The following is a 13375-nucleotide window of genomic DNA, read 5'->3' as shown; positions in this document are numbered from 1 at the left end:
TGCAATCTCTAAGGCACTAATGAAAGCATGCAAATGAAGAAGTTAGTGTTAATACACTTTCTCTAATTAAACAGCCAATGGGTTCTACAATTCATATCATGTCACCTTGAGCCCTAAAGAGAAGCAATCATTTTATCTCCACATCATGAAAGGCAAATGAAATCGCCTTCCTCTTTAAGACAGAATAACCTTAACTATAGGAAGGAAAATATCCCAGCGTCCTATCAAAAGGAGCCCAATCCAAAAAACAAATGGCTCCAATCAAAAAGCAACCTCAGAAGATTATCTGAGCCACTCAAAAGGGTACATCGTTATTGCAGGGTAACAACTTCACCCTTAGACAATGCTTCTCAGTATTTTCAGTAAATTATAAAAAATTACAGCTTTTCCTCAGCATCATTCAGTTTTCGAAACTACTAAAAGGGGCCCTCTGTCACCATCTGGCCCCATCCCTTGCCTGTTTTCCTCAATAGGTCTTTTTCCTTTTACAAAGTCATGCTAGTTTTGAAATGAAGTCGTTAAAAGGATTGGTACCTGCTACCCCGAAAAATCTGAAATAAGTAAGTTCTCTGAACCTTGGAAAAAGAAAAAAAGATGCTATGCCAATTCCAGACCATCATCCTTATACGAGAATTAACGAACATTTTCGAAAGGAATTTGTCGGGTGAGAATGGACGCCAAGACAAAAGAAGGGAAAATTAGAATGATGACAGCTGCTCTTGGGGAGTGCCCATCGAGATGATTTTAAACACTCTGAGTTCCTTATCTTTATGAAGTGGGTGGCTTTATCCAGATTTCACAGATAAAACTGTGGGTGTGAGGGTAAGTAACCAATCTAAAAGAATTAGGGAAAGGAATAAAATTTAAGCCACAAAGCCCATGCTTGCCGCCTCTCTAAAATGTACTTCTTATCACTTTGAAATTCATGTGTATCTCTTGGTTGATGAAATGTTGGACCAAATGACTTTTTAAGGTCTCACCCAATTGTTAAGATTCTCTCATTTTATGAATTAAGAGGACCAGTTAGACTAAAACAGAGTAAGATAAAATATGGATTCATTCAAGGTAGGATAATTCAGGAAGAAAATTCATGACTTTATTTATATCTCCTGGGGGGAGAAAAAAACAATTTTTATCCTAATGAGTAAAACCATTATAAGCCTTGAAGTGAAAAAAAAAAAAAACCCCACCAAGTGACATATTTTCAGTTATTCTTCCTAAATGAAGAGAAAATAAAGCTTGTGTTTTGATGGCCCTTGTGGAACTATAACAGTAAAAATACCCTTGTTATAGGAAAAAAAGGGGGGGGGAAGAAAATCAGTAAAACAAAGCCAGGCTGACATGAGGAAAACCATCCTTCGCACAAAATGACAGTGATGAAAGACGGTGACCAGATGATGGAACAACACTGGTTCTTAAGCAGGTCACACAGCAGCATGATCACAGCCCCGGACCCCTTATTGTGTGAGACAGTGTATTTTCCTCCTTAAGGAATCAGCTGAGTTATGGCTTCCCATGACACGCGTGTGACACGTGACAGCTAGCTGATAAACTGAACTTCTCAGGCCAATGTAAGCTGACAAACCAAGATGTTCTTAGTCAAGAAAAAAAATCCCCTGAAAGTGTTTTTCTCCAGTGCTCAGAGGTAACAGATAGGGCCGGGGAGCACTTCGATATGAAGGCGCCTGTACCTGCATAGTCACGTCTCCCTCCTCGCATTCCTTCTTGTATTTCCGTGGCAGTGTCTCCACCTCCCGGATGGCGTCTATGGTGACTTGCTGAGGGAGCACCTCGAACAAAGATGTTAAATACATAATGATGGACTTCTTGTCAGGCAGCTGAACAGCAACATCTAAAATGGGAAGGAAACAAAGACAGGCTTCAATGAGATGTCCGAAATATGTGAACTGCTCACTAGGAGATTTAAAATAACTGTCCTTAGTGCCCCTAAACAACGCAATGATATAATCTTTGCAATGCTATAGCTCAGTGAGTTTCTGTTTCATGTAATAATAGATGAGCCAAAGGCAAAGACTCTTTCTTATGTTTGTTCAGGATCCCATTTCTTAAAATTCTTCCCTCAAAGCTTCCCAGTGCTCAAAGATAAGCTACATTTAAGATGCTGACACATTTTATTCACATTATGAAGATAAGTCTAGAATTCAGCTCCACAACATTTGTAACTTAAGTTTTCACACTATCTACAAGAAGCATATATAAAAATGCATCTAAATAAAATAAGCCAAATACTGAATTGTCTATCTAATAACTGTATTTTCCTAAAACTTTAAATCTCATGCTGGTACCAAATAACTATTCAATGATGTAACTCAATTTCCGCCTAAAGGATCCTACAAATTGTTAAGTGCAAAAGTAAGAATAACTTTGCAATAAAATGACTTGCACTTGTGTTTCAAAGAGAAGGACAGTACTTAATTCTCATAATTCCCTCTTTAAAAAACAAACAAAAAAACCACTGCTCTTCAAGTATTCCAAATTGTAAAGCAAAATCAAGGTTGAAATTAAACACTGAACCATACCTTCAGGATCTAACAGCTTTTCAATTCCCAAATACGTCTGAGCCTTGCTGAAGGCATGTTCAAGTCTCTCAATGGGGGACATTTTGACAACTCTGTCCCAGCTGAAGAGGTCGGGTCTGAAAACACCATGCAAATAAAACGCAATGAAGACAAAAGATGTGGAAATGAAGTGGCTATTGTTATAATCCAGCACATTTCAGTTTTAGATTTTTTTTGCTTGTGAGTTTCAATTAACAAGTTTAATTTGATATCCCCAAAACTTGTCAAATATATAATATTTTTAAATAACTTATAAATATGAAAACAACAGATAAAACTTTCTAAGATTTTTATAATGGTTAAATATGCCTATTACATTTTCTAGGGTAACCACTGAAAGACTAAAAATGGTATATAATATTTCCCAAATAGTAAAAAAAAAAAAAAAAAAAAAGGAAGGAGGAACCTTTTATATAATTAGAATCTGTTTACAAGTTTCATGGGAAAAAAAGAAATTTTCTATATGTAATTGAGATTGCATTGAATTTATAGAACTTTCCCTTTGGTCTAATGAATACTAGCACAGTTCTTTGTATATATTAGTGGTCAGTGCTGAATGAGTGGGTTGGAACTATGTGAATTATTTTACATTTTTTAACTTATAAATATGTAGAAGGAACCACGGACACTGCACTATGCCATGTAAGTCCTACAGATTTGATGGGTTGTTTTTTCCATGTTATTTCTTCCCTTAATGTTTTAGTAGGACGTGTGCAGAGAGGAGAGTGGTGTTAGTGGCAAAGGAGCTCTAGGGGGTTAGCAATGAGGGAGAGAGAGAGGAGATACAAATTTGGGAATCCCACGCCCAAGTAGAGCCGTGTCTCACTTATGTCGGTGGAGCAGGGCATTGAAGGCGAGCCCATCTGTCCAGCTGGTGGTGAAGTTGAGCACGTTGACCTGGCTGTACGGCCTGGTGGACTGGCGCACCCAGCTCAGCAGGATCTTCTCGCTGTTTGTCTGCTGCAAGTCTGACATGATATCCTTCATGACATCTTTTACCTGTGCGAGAGAAACCACGCCTGCCTGTAACTTAAAACAGCTACTGGAATCAAGTCCCTGAAGGAGGGATATTACATTAATTATCCACTATGGAGCAGGTCATTGGTATGCAATTTATTTCAAATTTTCCCTTAAACACTAGAAAGGTAAGTGCATTTTTAACAGTGATTATTTTGAGGCAGTAGGATTTGGAGGTGAGTTTTACCTCCAAATTCCACATTGCCCTATTTTCTATACCTGAAGCAATACATGTATTAGGTTTGATTACAGCAAACAGTACTTTCATAGTCACTAAAAAAGTACTATTTTAATACTATCCATTTACAAAGAACTTTTAATAGTAAGAAAGCTCAGTTATGATTTTCTGCAAAAGATGAGGACACAAGAGAGAACTTTGGACTGACTACAAAATCAAAGAATGGGATGCCTTTCCTGATTATAATGCAGAACTAATACTTCACATTCTTACTCTAAAGTAACATATGTGTTTTAAGGAGGTGCCCAAAGAATGAGGGAGACACGTCGAAAGGACGCAGGAGCTGGTGTAAGAGGGCCAATCACATGGGCCACATCTAGGAAAATTTCAGCATCAAAAGAAATAATAATAGCAAAAAATTATAACCTATTAAATATGTAATACTCCCTGAGTGTACACTGAATATACAATGAATGAATGAATAAATAAATAAGCAGATAGCTAGAGACAGACAGATAAACAAGGGACAAGGGAAATTTCTTCCTTACAAGCAGAAAGCCAATTAATAAAATGGAGAAAGCACGACTTTAGAAAATCCCTATTTGCCAAGCATCATAATAATAACTGATGAGCTAAGAATTACGACTGGACCTTAAAATTAATGAACAAAGATTTGATAAGTAGCTGAATATTTACACAGTCTCAGAGTATATCTCACAAGGTATTTTTAGTAACACAGGGCAGTCACGTTACAGTAGAGACATGCAGATACCATATAATCCCAACCATGAAGGTTAACCCTGCCAGAAAATAACTCCTGGACAGCACATGCTTTCTGGGGAGGTCCACCAAGAACAAGTCAACGTTACTTCTGTGGCATTCCTGCCTAAAATGAATAACTTGAGTCTAATCATGAGAAAATATCAGCCAACCCCACATGGAGGGACATTCTACAAAATAACCATCCAGTACTCTTCAAAAACGGCAATATCATAAAACACAAAGAGAGACTCAGAAAATAATCTCCTTGATTTTACTAGAACAATTTGTTTTTAGAAAATACACACTGCGGTATTTAGGCAAAGAGAAAAAGAGAGAACCCAAAAGTAGCCAACAGTTAACATTTGGGGAATCTGAGGAAGGTATCTAGAAATTCTCTGACCTATTTTTGCAACTTTTTGATAAGCCTGAAATTTTTAAATTCAATATTTAAAAAAGATGCTTTCTTTTTTTCCATGCCAGGAAAATAGAGCAGTCTGTCAGTCTCTTCAATTCCAAATTGTTAGGAGTTGAATTGTGTCCCCAGCAAAATTCCTACGTTGAAGTGCTAGCCCCCAGTACCTCGCAATGTGAATGCATTTGAAGATAAGGTCTTTAAAGAGGGAATTAAGGTAAACTGAAATCATATAGGGGGACCCTCATCCAATGTGACTGGTATCTTGTCATAAGAGGCAAAGATTAGGACTATGGACACACACTGAGAGAAGACCATGTGGGAACAAAGGGGAGAAGGGACCTTCTACAAGCCAAGGAGAGAGACTCCAGGAAAAAACAACCCTGCTGACACCTTGATCTCAGATTTCTCGCCTGCAGAGCTGTGAGAAAATCATTTCTGTTGTTGAAGCCACCCAGTTTACGGTACTTTGTGATGGTAGCACTAAGAAACTAATACACAAATGATGTATTTAGAGTGTCTATTAATAAGGGATGAAAATGTCCCACCTGCCAGTGCAAAATGATGCTCCAAAGCAACCCCAGCGTCAGCTTGTGATTTCCATCTACAATGTCAGTTCCTCCTATATTCACTAAATCCACCTATTAAAATAAAAAAAAAATTAAAAGTTTAAGACAGTTTCTCCATAGAAGCTCAGGATTTTGCTTGAGCACATCTGCGCAGCAATGCGTGTGCATGACCAGAGAAATTTCACTTCAGAACATCAGGTAAACCTAAATCTCAAAAATGTATTATTTATTCATTAGATCAGTAAAGGAATCGGAGAAAGCACGACTATTCCTTCAGGCACAGGGAAGTACAAAACTTCTCCTAAGAAAAGGATTTCCCAAAAGTGAGCTGATGCCAATGCGCACGCAGAGCAGGTGGCTGCTTTCAACAATAACTAATCCTGGGGCGCAAAAGGACCCCGAGGGTCACACGACAAACTTACATTGTTCTGGTGTAGAACCTGCAGCACTCTGTTGACGTTGTTTAAAGCATGCACCCTCGTGGAACCACGTTCCTTCGGCTGGAAAACAAAACACGAGACCAAATGAGACGGTCCCTCCACATCCCCACGAAAAACGACACTGAGATGCACAGAGATCAGCAGCAGCGGCGCAGCCCCTCTGTGGCTTCTCGGCCTCTGGCACCTGTGTCGGCAGAGGGACAACACCCCACGCCACCACCCTAAGGTTGCAGTTCCCTCGCTGGCCTGTACACGGAAATCTCCAGGGAGCGTCCAAAGACACCAATGCCGCCGTCTGACCCCACCCCCAAAGACTGTGACTTAGTGAGTCTGGGGTGTAGTCTCTGGTCTGGAATTTTTAGAATTCCCGAGTAATTCTAATGTGCAAACAAGTTTAGGGGACAAAGCTTCTTTTTTCTAAATGGGTCTGGATGCAGAAAATTTTAGAAGTCATGTCACCTCCATATCTGTACCAGTGTGGACAGAGCAGGGGGATTCAGATGTGCTACCCCAGCTTCCTAACCAGCTGGCATTACCAGGGCCCACTGGGAAGGCAGGAATGCCACCTGGGGAAAGGTGATCTGGGTGGCGTCTTTCTGCCTCACTGGCTGGGGAATCTTATCTGAGAGAGAGACTGGCCTCTCCAACAGGGCCTACCCACCATCTGGAAAGCAAGAAAGGAATTCATCTTTGGGAGTGCATCTCTCTATACGTTTTACAGTAATTCTACCCCTGGTGTTAAAGTCTGTCTTCATAAAATGCATCCTCTTCGTTAGCCCTATTTCTACGTGCACAGTACCTTGCACATAAAGTAACAGAGTAGGACTTGATGGAGAAACAAACACAAAGACAATAATGAAATTTTGAATAAAAAGAAATACCACAGCCCGGCCCCAGTGTGGCTCAGCAGTTGAGCATTGACCTAGGATCCAGGAGATCTCGGTTCGATTCCCGGTCAGGGCACATGCCTGGGTTGCAGGCTCCATCCCCAGCAGGGGGTGTGCAGCAGATCAATGACTCTCTCTCATCATTGACGTTTCTATCTCTCTCCCTCTCCCTTCCTCTCTCTCTGAAATCAATAAAAATATTTTTTTTAAATAATAATAATAAATGCTATAGTTTTTAAAAACTTTGTTTTAATATTTGTTAAATAACATTTAACTGTGTCTCTAGATGTTCTGCTGCTCAAAACATGATGCCCTCTTTCCATATCCATTCTTCTTTATAATTCTCTACTGGGCTACCTGAGAGCAATAAACATTTAAAGTAATTTTATCTTTGATAAACATAGACCCCGCCCCCCCACCCCAGAAAGCCTAAATATTGCTCTATCAAAGAATTCATTAAAATGCTTTTTTTTTTAACATTCATATTTCAGCTTTTACATTTTAAGCAGCCCCAGTGGGTCCTCAAGGATCACTAATGATCAGAGACAGGCAATCCATTAGCCTGTTTCTCTAAGATGACTCCTCTCACCAGCGATGTTCCTGTGAGGCCTTCCAGAAGGTCCAACAGTTTCCTTCCATCTTTGAGGTCTGTGAACATATCACTGATGGGTGGTTTTCCACTCTGTATAAGAAACAGTAAAATACCAGTTAATTCAACAGCAAAAATTCCATACATGCCTGGCAGACAAAAGGACGGTTTATTTTTTCTGATTAAAAATTCTAGACGATCAGCTGACTCTTCAAGTTTGCCTTGTATAAAAAGAACAAATATAAATACACAGAACTTTTGAAATCTCATTACAAATGTAAGCTGACGAATTTAAATTGCATTATTTCTTAGAAAGGGGGCAAATAAAGCTGGGGTTGATGTCAATACGCCTTGATGAAGGTATATCGTCCTGAGAAGGAATCATAAAAAGATGCAGTGAAACTATAAATGAGTATACAAACACCCGGGGCAGAGGCCAACGAAAAGTGTACAGGTCCTTATTCCATCACTGCCCTTACACTCATGGTGTGAGAATGCATTTCTCTATTTCCATTGTGCGAGCATGAATTTCAGCTCTCGGGTGCTAGGTCCATACCCCTAGCTCTTAATTTCTTTTCTTTCTTTTTTTTTTTAAATTTTATTATTGTTTAAAATATTACAGATGTCCCTTTTTCTCCCCAATGACCCATTCCACCCCGTTCCTTCCCCCTCCCCCATCCCTCTCCCCACCACTGTCCATGTCCTTGGGTTGTGTATATATGCACATAAATTCTTTGGTTACTCTCTCCCCCTAGCTCTTAATTTCTAAATGATTAAAACGCTTTGGGCTCTGGGTCAAAGTCCAGTATCAGTTCAGTGTTTTGAATAACAAAGCTTATAGAATTCTTAAACTCTCACACTCTTCTCCCTGACTGAAATGGCATCAGCTTCCCTGGTAAACATACTCTGGGGTCTGAACCCAGAAGGCCCACCCCACCCCAGGCACATCCTGCCCCGTCTGTGTGATCTGATGGGGGGGGGTCCAACAGGACGATTACCACACACAAAATCAGGAAGCTCCGTTTTAATCCGTTTGACCATTACTTTGCCGGTGAACCTAAGTCAGCTATTTAACCCCTTTCTAAACCACAGGTTATAGTAAAGATCAAATAATGTATAATACTACAGGAAAATGTCCAGTAAACTAGAAAGCCCACTGTCATAAATACTGTATCATTCTGTTATGTCCCATTTCTCCCTCCTAATAGGAAATCTCCACAGTGATGAACGGTCCTAGCTCCTTTCAACAATAAAGATATTTTTTGATCAATAATTATTTTACATTCTGCCCTTTTCGCTTTAAAAAACATACACACAAAGTCGTATGAAACAAACTGCTACCCGGAGCTGGAACTGGAGGAGGGGGGAGCCATCCTGAGGTTTCCTGAAGTTTCACATTTATGCCTTTTTTTCTATTCTCCTGACTCATTATGGTTGTGGGTGTAACGTGTAGTCAACTAACGATTTCTAACATTGGCCTTTCCACAGTCCAAACACTCTACGTGAGGGGAAGTATGGCAAAGTGTTCAGCACAGAATTAGTAAAGAATAAACTGACTCATTTGTAGGCTAAACAAAACTGCTCTTCTCTTCCCAGCTGCCATTTTCTTGAGCAGCGATGGTGTCAGGGACACACAGATTATCTCCACCGATCCCGGTAACAAACAGACTTGCAGGACGCGGGAGACGCGGTCCAGAGGCAGAAGTACTTCAGGAGGCAGGGCAAGGGGACGTTCACTGCACATTAAACCTACTACGTGCCCTCAGGGAAGCAAAGGCAGAAGCGGCCCTGGTCACCTGCTGCCGCCCCTTCGCGTCCCCCTTTCTCCACCCACCAAAGTCCTCTTCAGCAACCTACCACCAAATAACCAGGTTCCCTTTCAGGGAGAGCTGAACCGCCCTTGGAGCAAAGAGACAAGAATAGAGGTCAAGTTCATGGGAGAAACAAACAGGGCAACCTAAGCACAGAAAGGATCTTAGGAAATAATGACGACAAGGGCAGTCAAATAACCAAGCGGCGCTTAAGCCTTTTCAAATTCTCTATCCATTTAGAAATAAGATAATATAAACCAGCATAATATAAAATAAAGTACATGTAAGTATTTGTCCATATTACAACTAACTATGAATGTCTGCTGATGACCTCACTGTAGACAAGGAGAGCTTCTTACCCACCATATAACTCTGGGCAAGTTACTTGACCTTTCTGTGGTTATTTGTTCATCTATTAAAAACTAAGATGACAGCCCTGCCCAGGGTGGCTCAGTTGGTTGGTGCATCATCCTGTGCACCAAAAGGCTGCCGGTTTGATTCCCATCAGGGCACATACCTAGGTTGTGGGTTTGATCTCCTGTGGTGGTGCATACAGGAGGCAACTGATCGATGTTTCTCTCATACATTGAGCTTTTTCTCTCTCTCTCTTTTCCTCTCCCTCTCTCTCCCCCTCTCCTTCTCCTCTCTCTAAAATCAGTAAAACATAGCCTGGCCAGGCATGGCTCAGCAGTTAAGCATCGACCTAGGATCCAGAAGATCACAGTTCGATTCCTGGTCAGGGCACATGCCCAGGTTGGGGGCTTGACCCCCAGTCGGGGGCCTGCAGGAGGCAGTCGATCAATGACTCTCATCATTGATGTTTCTATCTCTCTCTCTCCCTCTCCCTTGCCTCTCTCTGAAACCAATAAAGAATTATTTAAAAAATTAAAATAAAATCAGTAAAACATATCATCAGGCGAGGATTTAAAAAAAACACACATTAAGATGACAGATGTTCAGTAAATAATTGATATTATCATTCATCTCACAAACTTTTAACTCTAATATTTCTACTGTCATAAAGGTGCCATAAAATTTCAACAATGTCTCAAAAGATAAATAAAACAAATAAGCATTTCTTCATCCCAGGAAAGAATGCAAAAGTGGGCTCTGAACCTGAGTACATGGTAGTGTCAATTCATAGAGAAATATCTTCAAGGTCTTGAATTCACTAATTGACGACAGGAAGGGATACATCCATTCAAAAATAATGAACATGCTAATAGAAGAGCACACCTGTGCTTTAGGTATGTACCATGAGACGGCGTGACTCAGCCCACTGGGCTCTTCCCTGAGCTCCACTGCTGCTCAGTGGTGAAGTGGGAGGCATTAATTAAGAGGTAGCATTAATTTGCCTGGATGAGACACTCTTTTCATCTTTCTCTTATCTAACTCATTCACTCGTTTACTGAACAACAAATTTTGAGAAAGGTTCCCTGGGGAGCATTCTGTTGAAACAAAGATGACTGAGTCAGTCCTGTCTTTCTAGAAGTCACTCACTCAGACAAGGGCAACCAATTCCTTTATTTTCTTTAAAACCAAAAACCCTACAGTAACAACTCTTTCTTTATTCTGTTCCAAAATTTCTGACAAATGCTGATGACAATAAGACATATGTTTTGTACTGTGTCCCCTCCTCCTAGCACTTTCCCACCCCACCCCCAGGGATGGTGCTATCAGTGTGTACTCCCATCTGGCACCCTCAGACAGACCACTTGGCTGACCTCCAGGACAGCCAAAGAGGGGAAAACACAGCCTATGAATCTCCTCCCTGACACAATGAAGGATGGTAACCTGCATCCATACAAATCCAAAACTATAGTTCAAAGTTACACAAAAACACAGCCACGCTGACCACACATATGGCCAGCCAATACACAATACTACATACCCCCAACAAATACAATTTAGGATGTCACAGATGCGGAGGGAAAGAACCAGCCTATGCCTAACAGCAAGTTCTACCTACAACCCGGAGAGTAACACCTGCAGGTGTGGTGATTCAGTGCTTTGTGCCCTACGGCAGGGGTCAGAACACTTCCAGTGTGTGGTCCAGAGAGTACCCAAGTGAGGTGCTGCTGACCAGGTGGTTGGTCTCTACTGAAACCAGTCTACCCTGCTGTAATGTGAAAGCAGCGAGAAATGGTACATAAGCAAATGAGCCAGTCAGAATGACGACTGTATTCCAATAAAACTTTATTTGCTGACTCTGAAATATGAATTTCATATAATGTCCATGTGTCACAAAATAATTATTCTTCATTTGCTGTTTTGAAACCACCTAAAAATATGAAAACCTTTCTTAGCTCGTGGACCATACCAAAATGGAGAGTGGAAACATTCAATGTTCTTCAGCACAGCAACAGCCACCACCTAGATGTGTTCTAAGAGATTTAGATGTGCTATTTACCTGTATTATTTGTTTCTTCATAATAGTACTTTAAGGTAAGGAAACTGAGACATAGAGGGGACATGACAACTGAGGGTCAGAACTGGGCTCTGATAACACAAAATTCGGTTCCAAATGCAGGTTCTCAAAGTCTGTGCTAAACTGCAACTAAAATTATGAGGTCACAGGACTGCAACATACAGGGAAGGAAATAGTTAATCAGTTGGGGAGGAGGGGGTAGAGAGCAGAGGGAGCTATATTCAATGACTTCCCGAAGAGGGCAACAAGACATGTATATCACATTTATATTTTTTATCTTTACTGTTGAGAGTATTACAAATGTCCCCCCATTTCCCCCTTGCCCCCCACTGCCCAGTTCCCACCGCGCCCCAGGCGTGTCCATGGGCAATGCATATATGCACATAAGCCCTTTGGTTAATCTCTTCCCCGGCCCTTCCCTTTCCCTCTGAGACTGTTGGTCTGTAGGTATCACATTTAAATGAACTCAAGCTCACAGCTTTAAAGCACAGTGGTGCTTTCCCATCACAGGCTCTAACATGGGACCCGCCCTGAGAAAGTTTGGGAATGTCAGAAGTCATTGCTTAATAAAAATAAAAACATTCTTCTGGACAGTTAACCTCTTATTTAGATTTTTAATTGTTCACAAAGACGTATTTACAGAGACTTCTCTGACAGAAAGAATACAGTTTAATAATTCAATCAGACAAATACTTGGCAAAAACCTCCTTTGTGCCTGGCCCTGAAGAAATGTCAAGTTCAGGTCACCCTCCCCAATCATGAGAAGGGTTTCCATAGTTTTCCAATAAACACAAAGTAATACAAATGAATAATCTTGAACTTGAAGGGCAGATAAGCCTTGGGTCACATTTAACCTTAAAACAAAATTTAAAAAGGCAGCAACATGGTATGATTCCAGAAGACAGAAACTGGAAGTGACCAGCTTTGGCTGCCCCCTCCTCTCGGCCCCTATTTCCCTGCATTGTCCTTTGCACTCCCTTAATGCCAGATTAAGTAAACTGATGAAATTAGGTTCATCACAATTATAAAATGTGTAGCTTGACCAACTAGACGAAGATTGCATGATCTTCCATACCTACTTTGCAGATATCAAAGCCTAGGGTAGAGGAGTGAAAACAGAACAGCTTTTGACTGCAAGCAGAAGAGGCCTTTAAACACCTTGACAAAGGAAAACCAGCAAGACGCTTTAGGGTCGCTTAAAGAATTAGTGAGTGCAGGGCTCCGTTCCTCATTCAGCTCCTCTGTAAGAAGGCCTGCTGGTCCCCAGGAGACCCTGAGAGCTGAACAAGATTCCACTTAGAAGCTTGTCTGGAAGGAGGGAGGGAGGGGAGAAAGGAAGGAGTAAGAGGAAAGGAGAAACAGGTGGCTCAGGCGGTCACACGACCACCACACCACCCACCGAGCAATGATTTACGCGGTGCTCACGTAGGAATCAGATCAATCATTAGGCATAGGCCTGAAAAATTACAGTGTGCTATAAACCCAGGCTAGACCACACGATGTCTTCCAGAGCATCAGGAGTCGTAACACCAGTAAGAGAATCTTTACCTTGAGTTTGGTAACCCAGTCCCCGAGATAGCAGACAGTGCTCATAAAACTGCAATGAGGACCCTTATGTGGGGCTCGCACGCCTGGCAGCCAGAGGCAGGGCCACGTGCGGGCCCCACGGACAAATCACCAGGCAAGGGCTGCTGGCTGAATAA

The 13375-nt window shown here is 41.2% G+C and overlaps 1 protein-coding gene across 3 annotated transcripts in view; it reads right to left on the bottom strand.

The window, feature by feature from the left end:
• The window catches only part of UTRN (utrophin), a 398636-nt gene that overhangs the window by 293268 nt on the left and 91993 nt on the right, over positions 1 to 13375 (bottom strand). For all 3 annotated transcript variants that reach the window (XM_081141495.1, XM_081141496.1, XM_081141497.1), the window contains 6 exons: positions 7434 to 7526; positions 5940 to 6017; positions 5497 to 5589; positions 3406 to 3578; positions 2541 to 2656; positions 1692 to 1852 (listed from right to left, as the gene is read on the bottom strand). In XM_081141495.1, the coding sequence (XP_080997621.1) occupies positions 1692 to 1852; positions 2541 to 2656; positions 3406 to 3578; positions 5497 to 5589; positions 5940 to 6017; positions 7434 to 7526 (714 nt within the window). The remainder of the gene's footprint in view (positions 1 to 1691; positions 1853 to 2540; positions 2657 to 3405; positions 3579 to 5496; positions 5590 to 5939; positions 6018 to 7433; positions 7527 to 13375) is intronic.

Source organism: Miniopterus schreibersii (genome assembly GCF_964146895.1).
Source record: "Miniopterus schreibersii genome assembly, chromosome: 6".
Taxonomy (NCBI): Eukaryota; Metazoa; Chordata; class Mammalia; order Chiroptera; family Miniopteridae; genus Miniopterus; species Miniopterus schreibersii.
The sequence above is the reverse complement of the archived record's forward strand: the minus strand, read 5'-3'. Positions and strand labels throughout refer to the sequence as shown.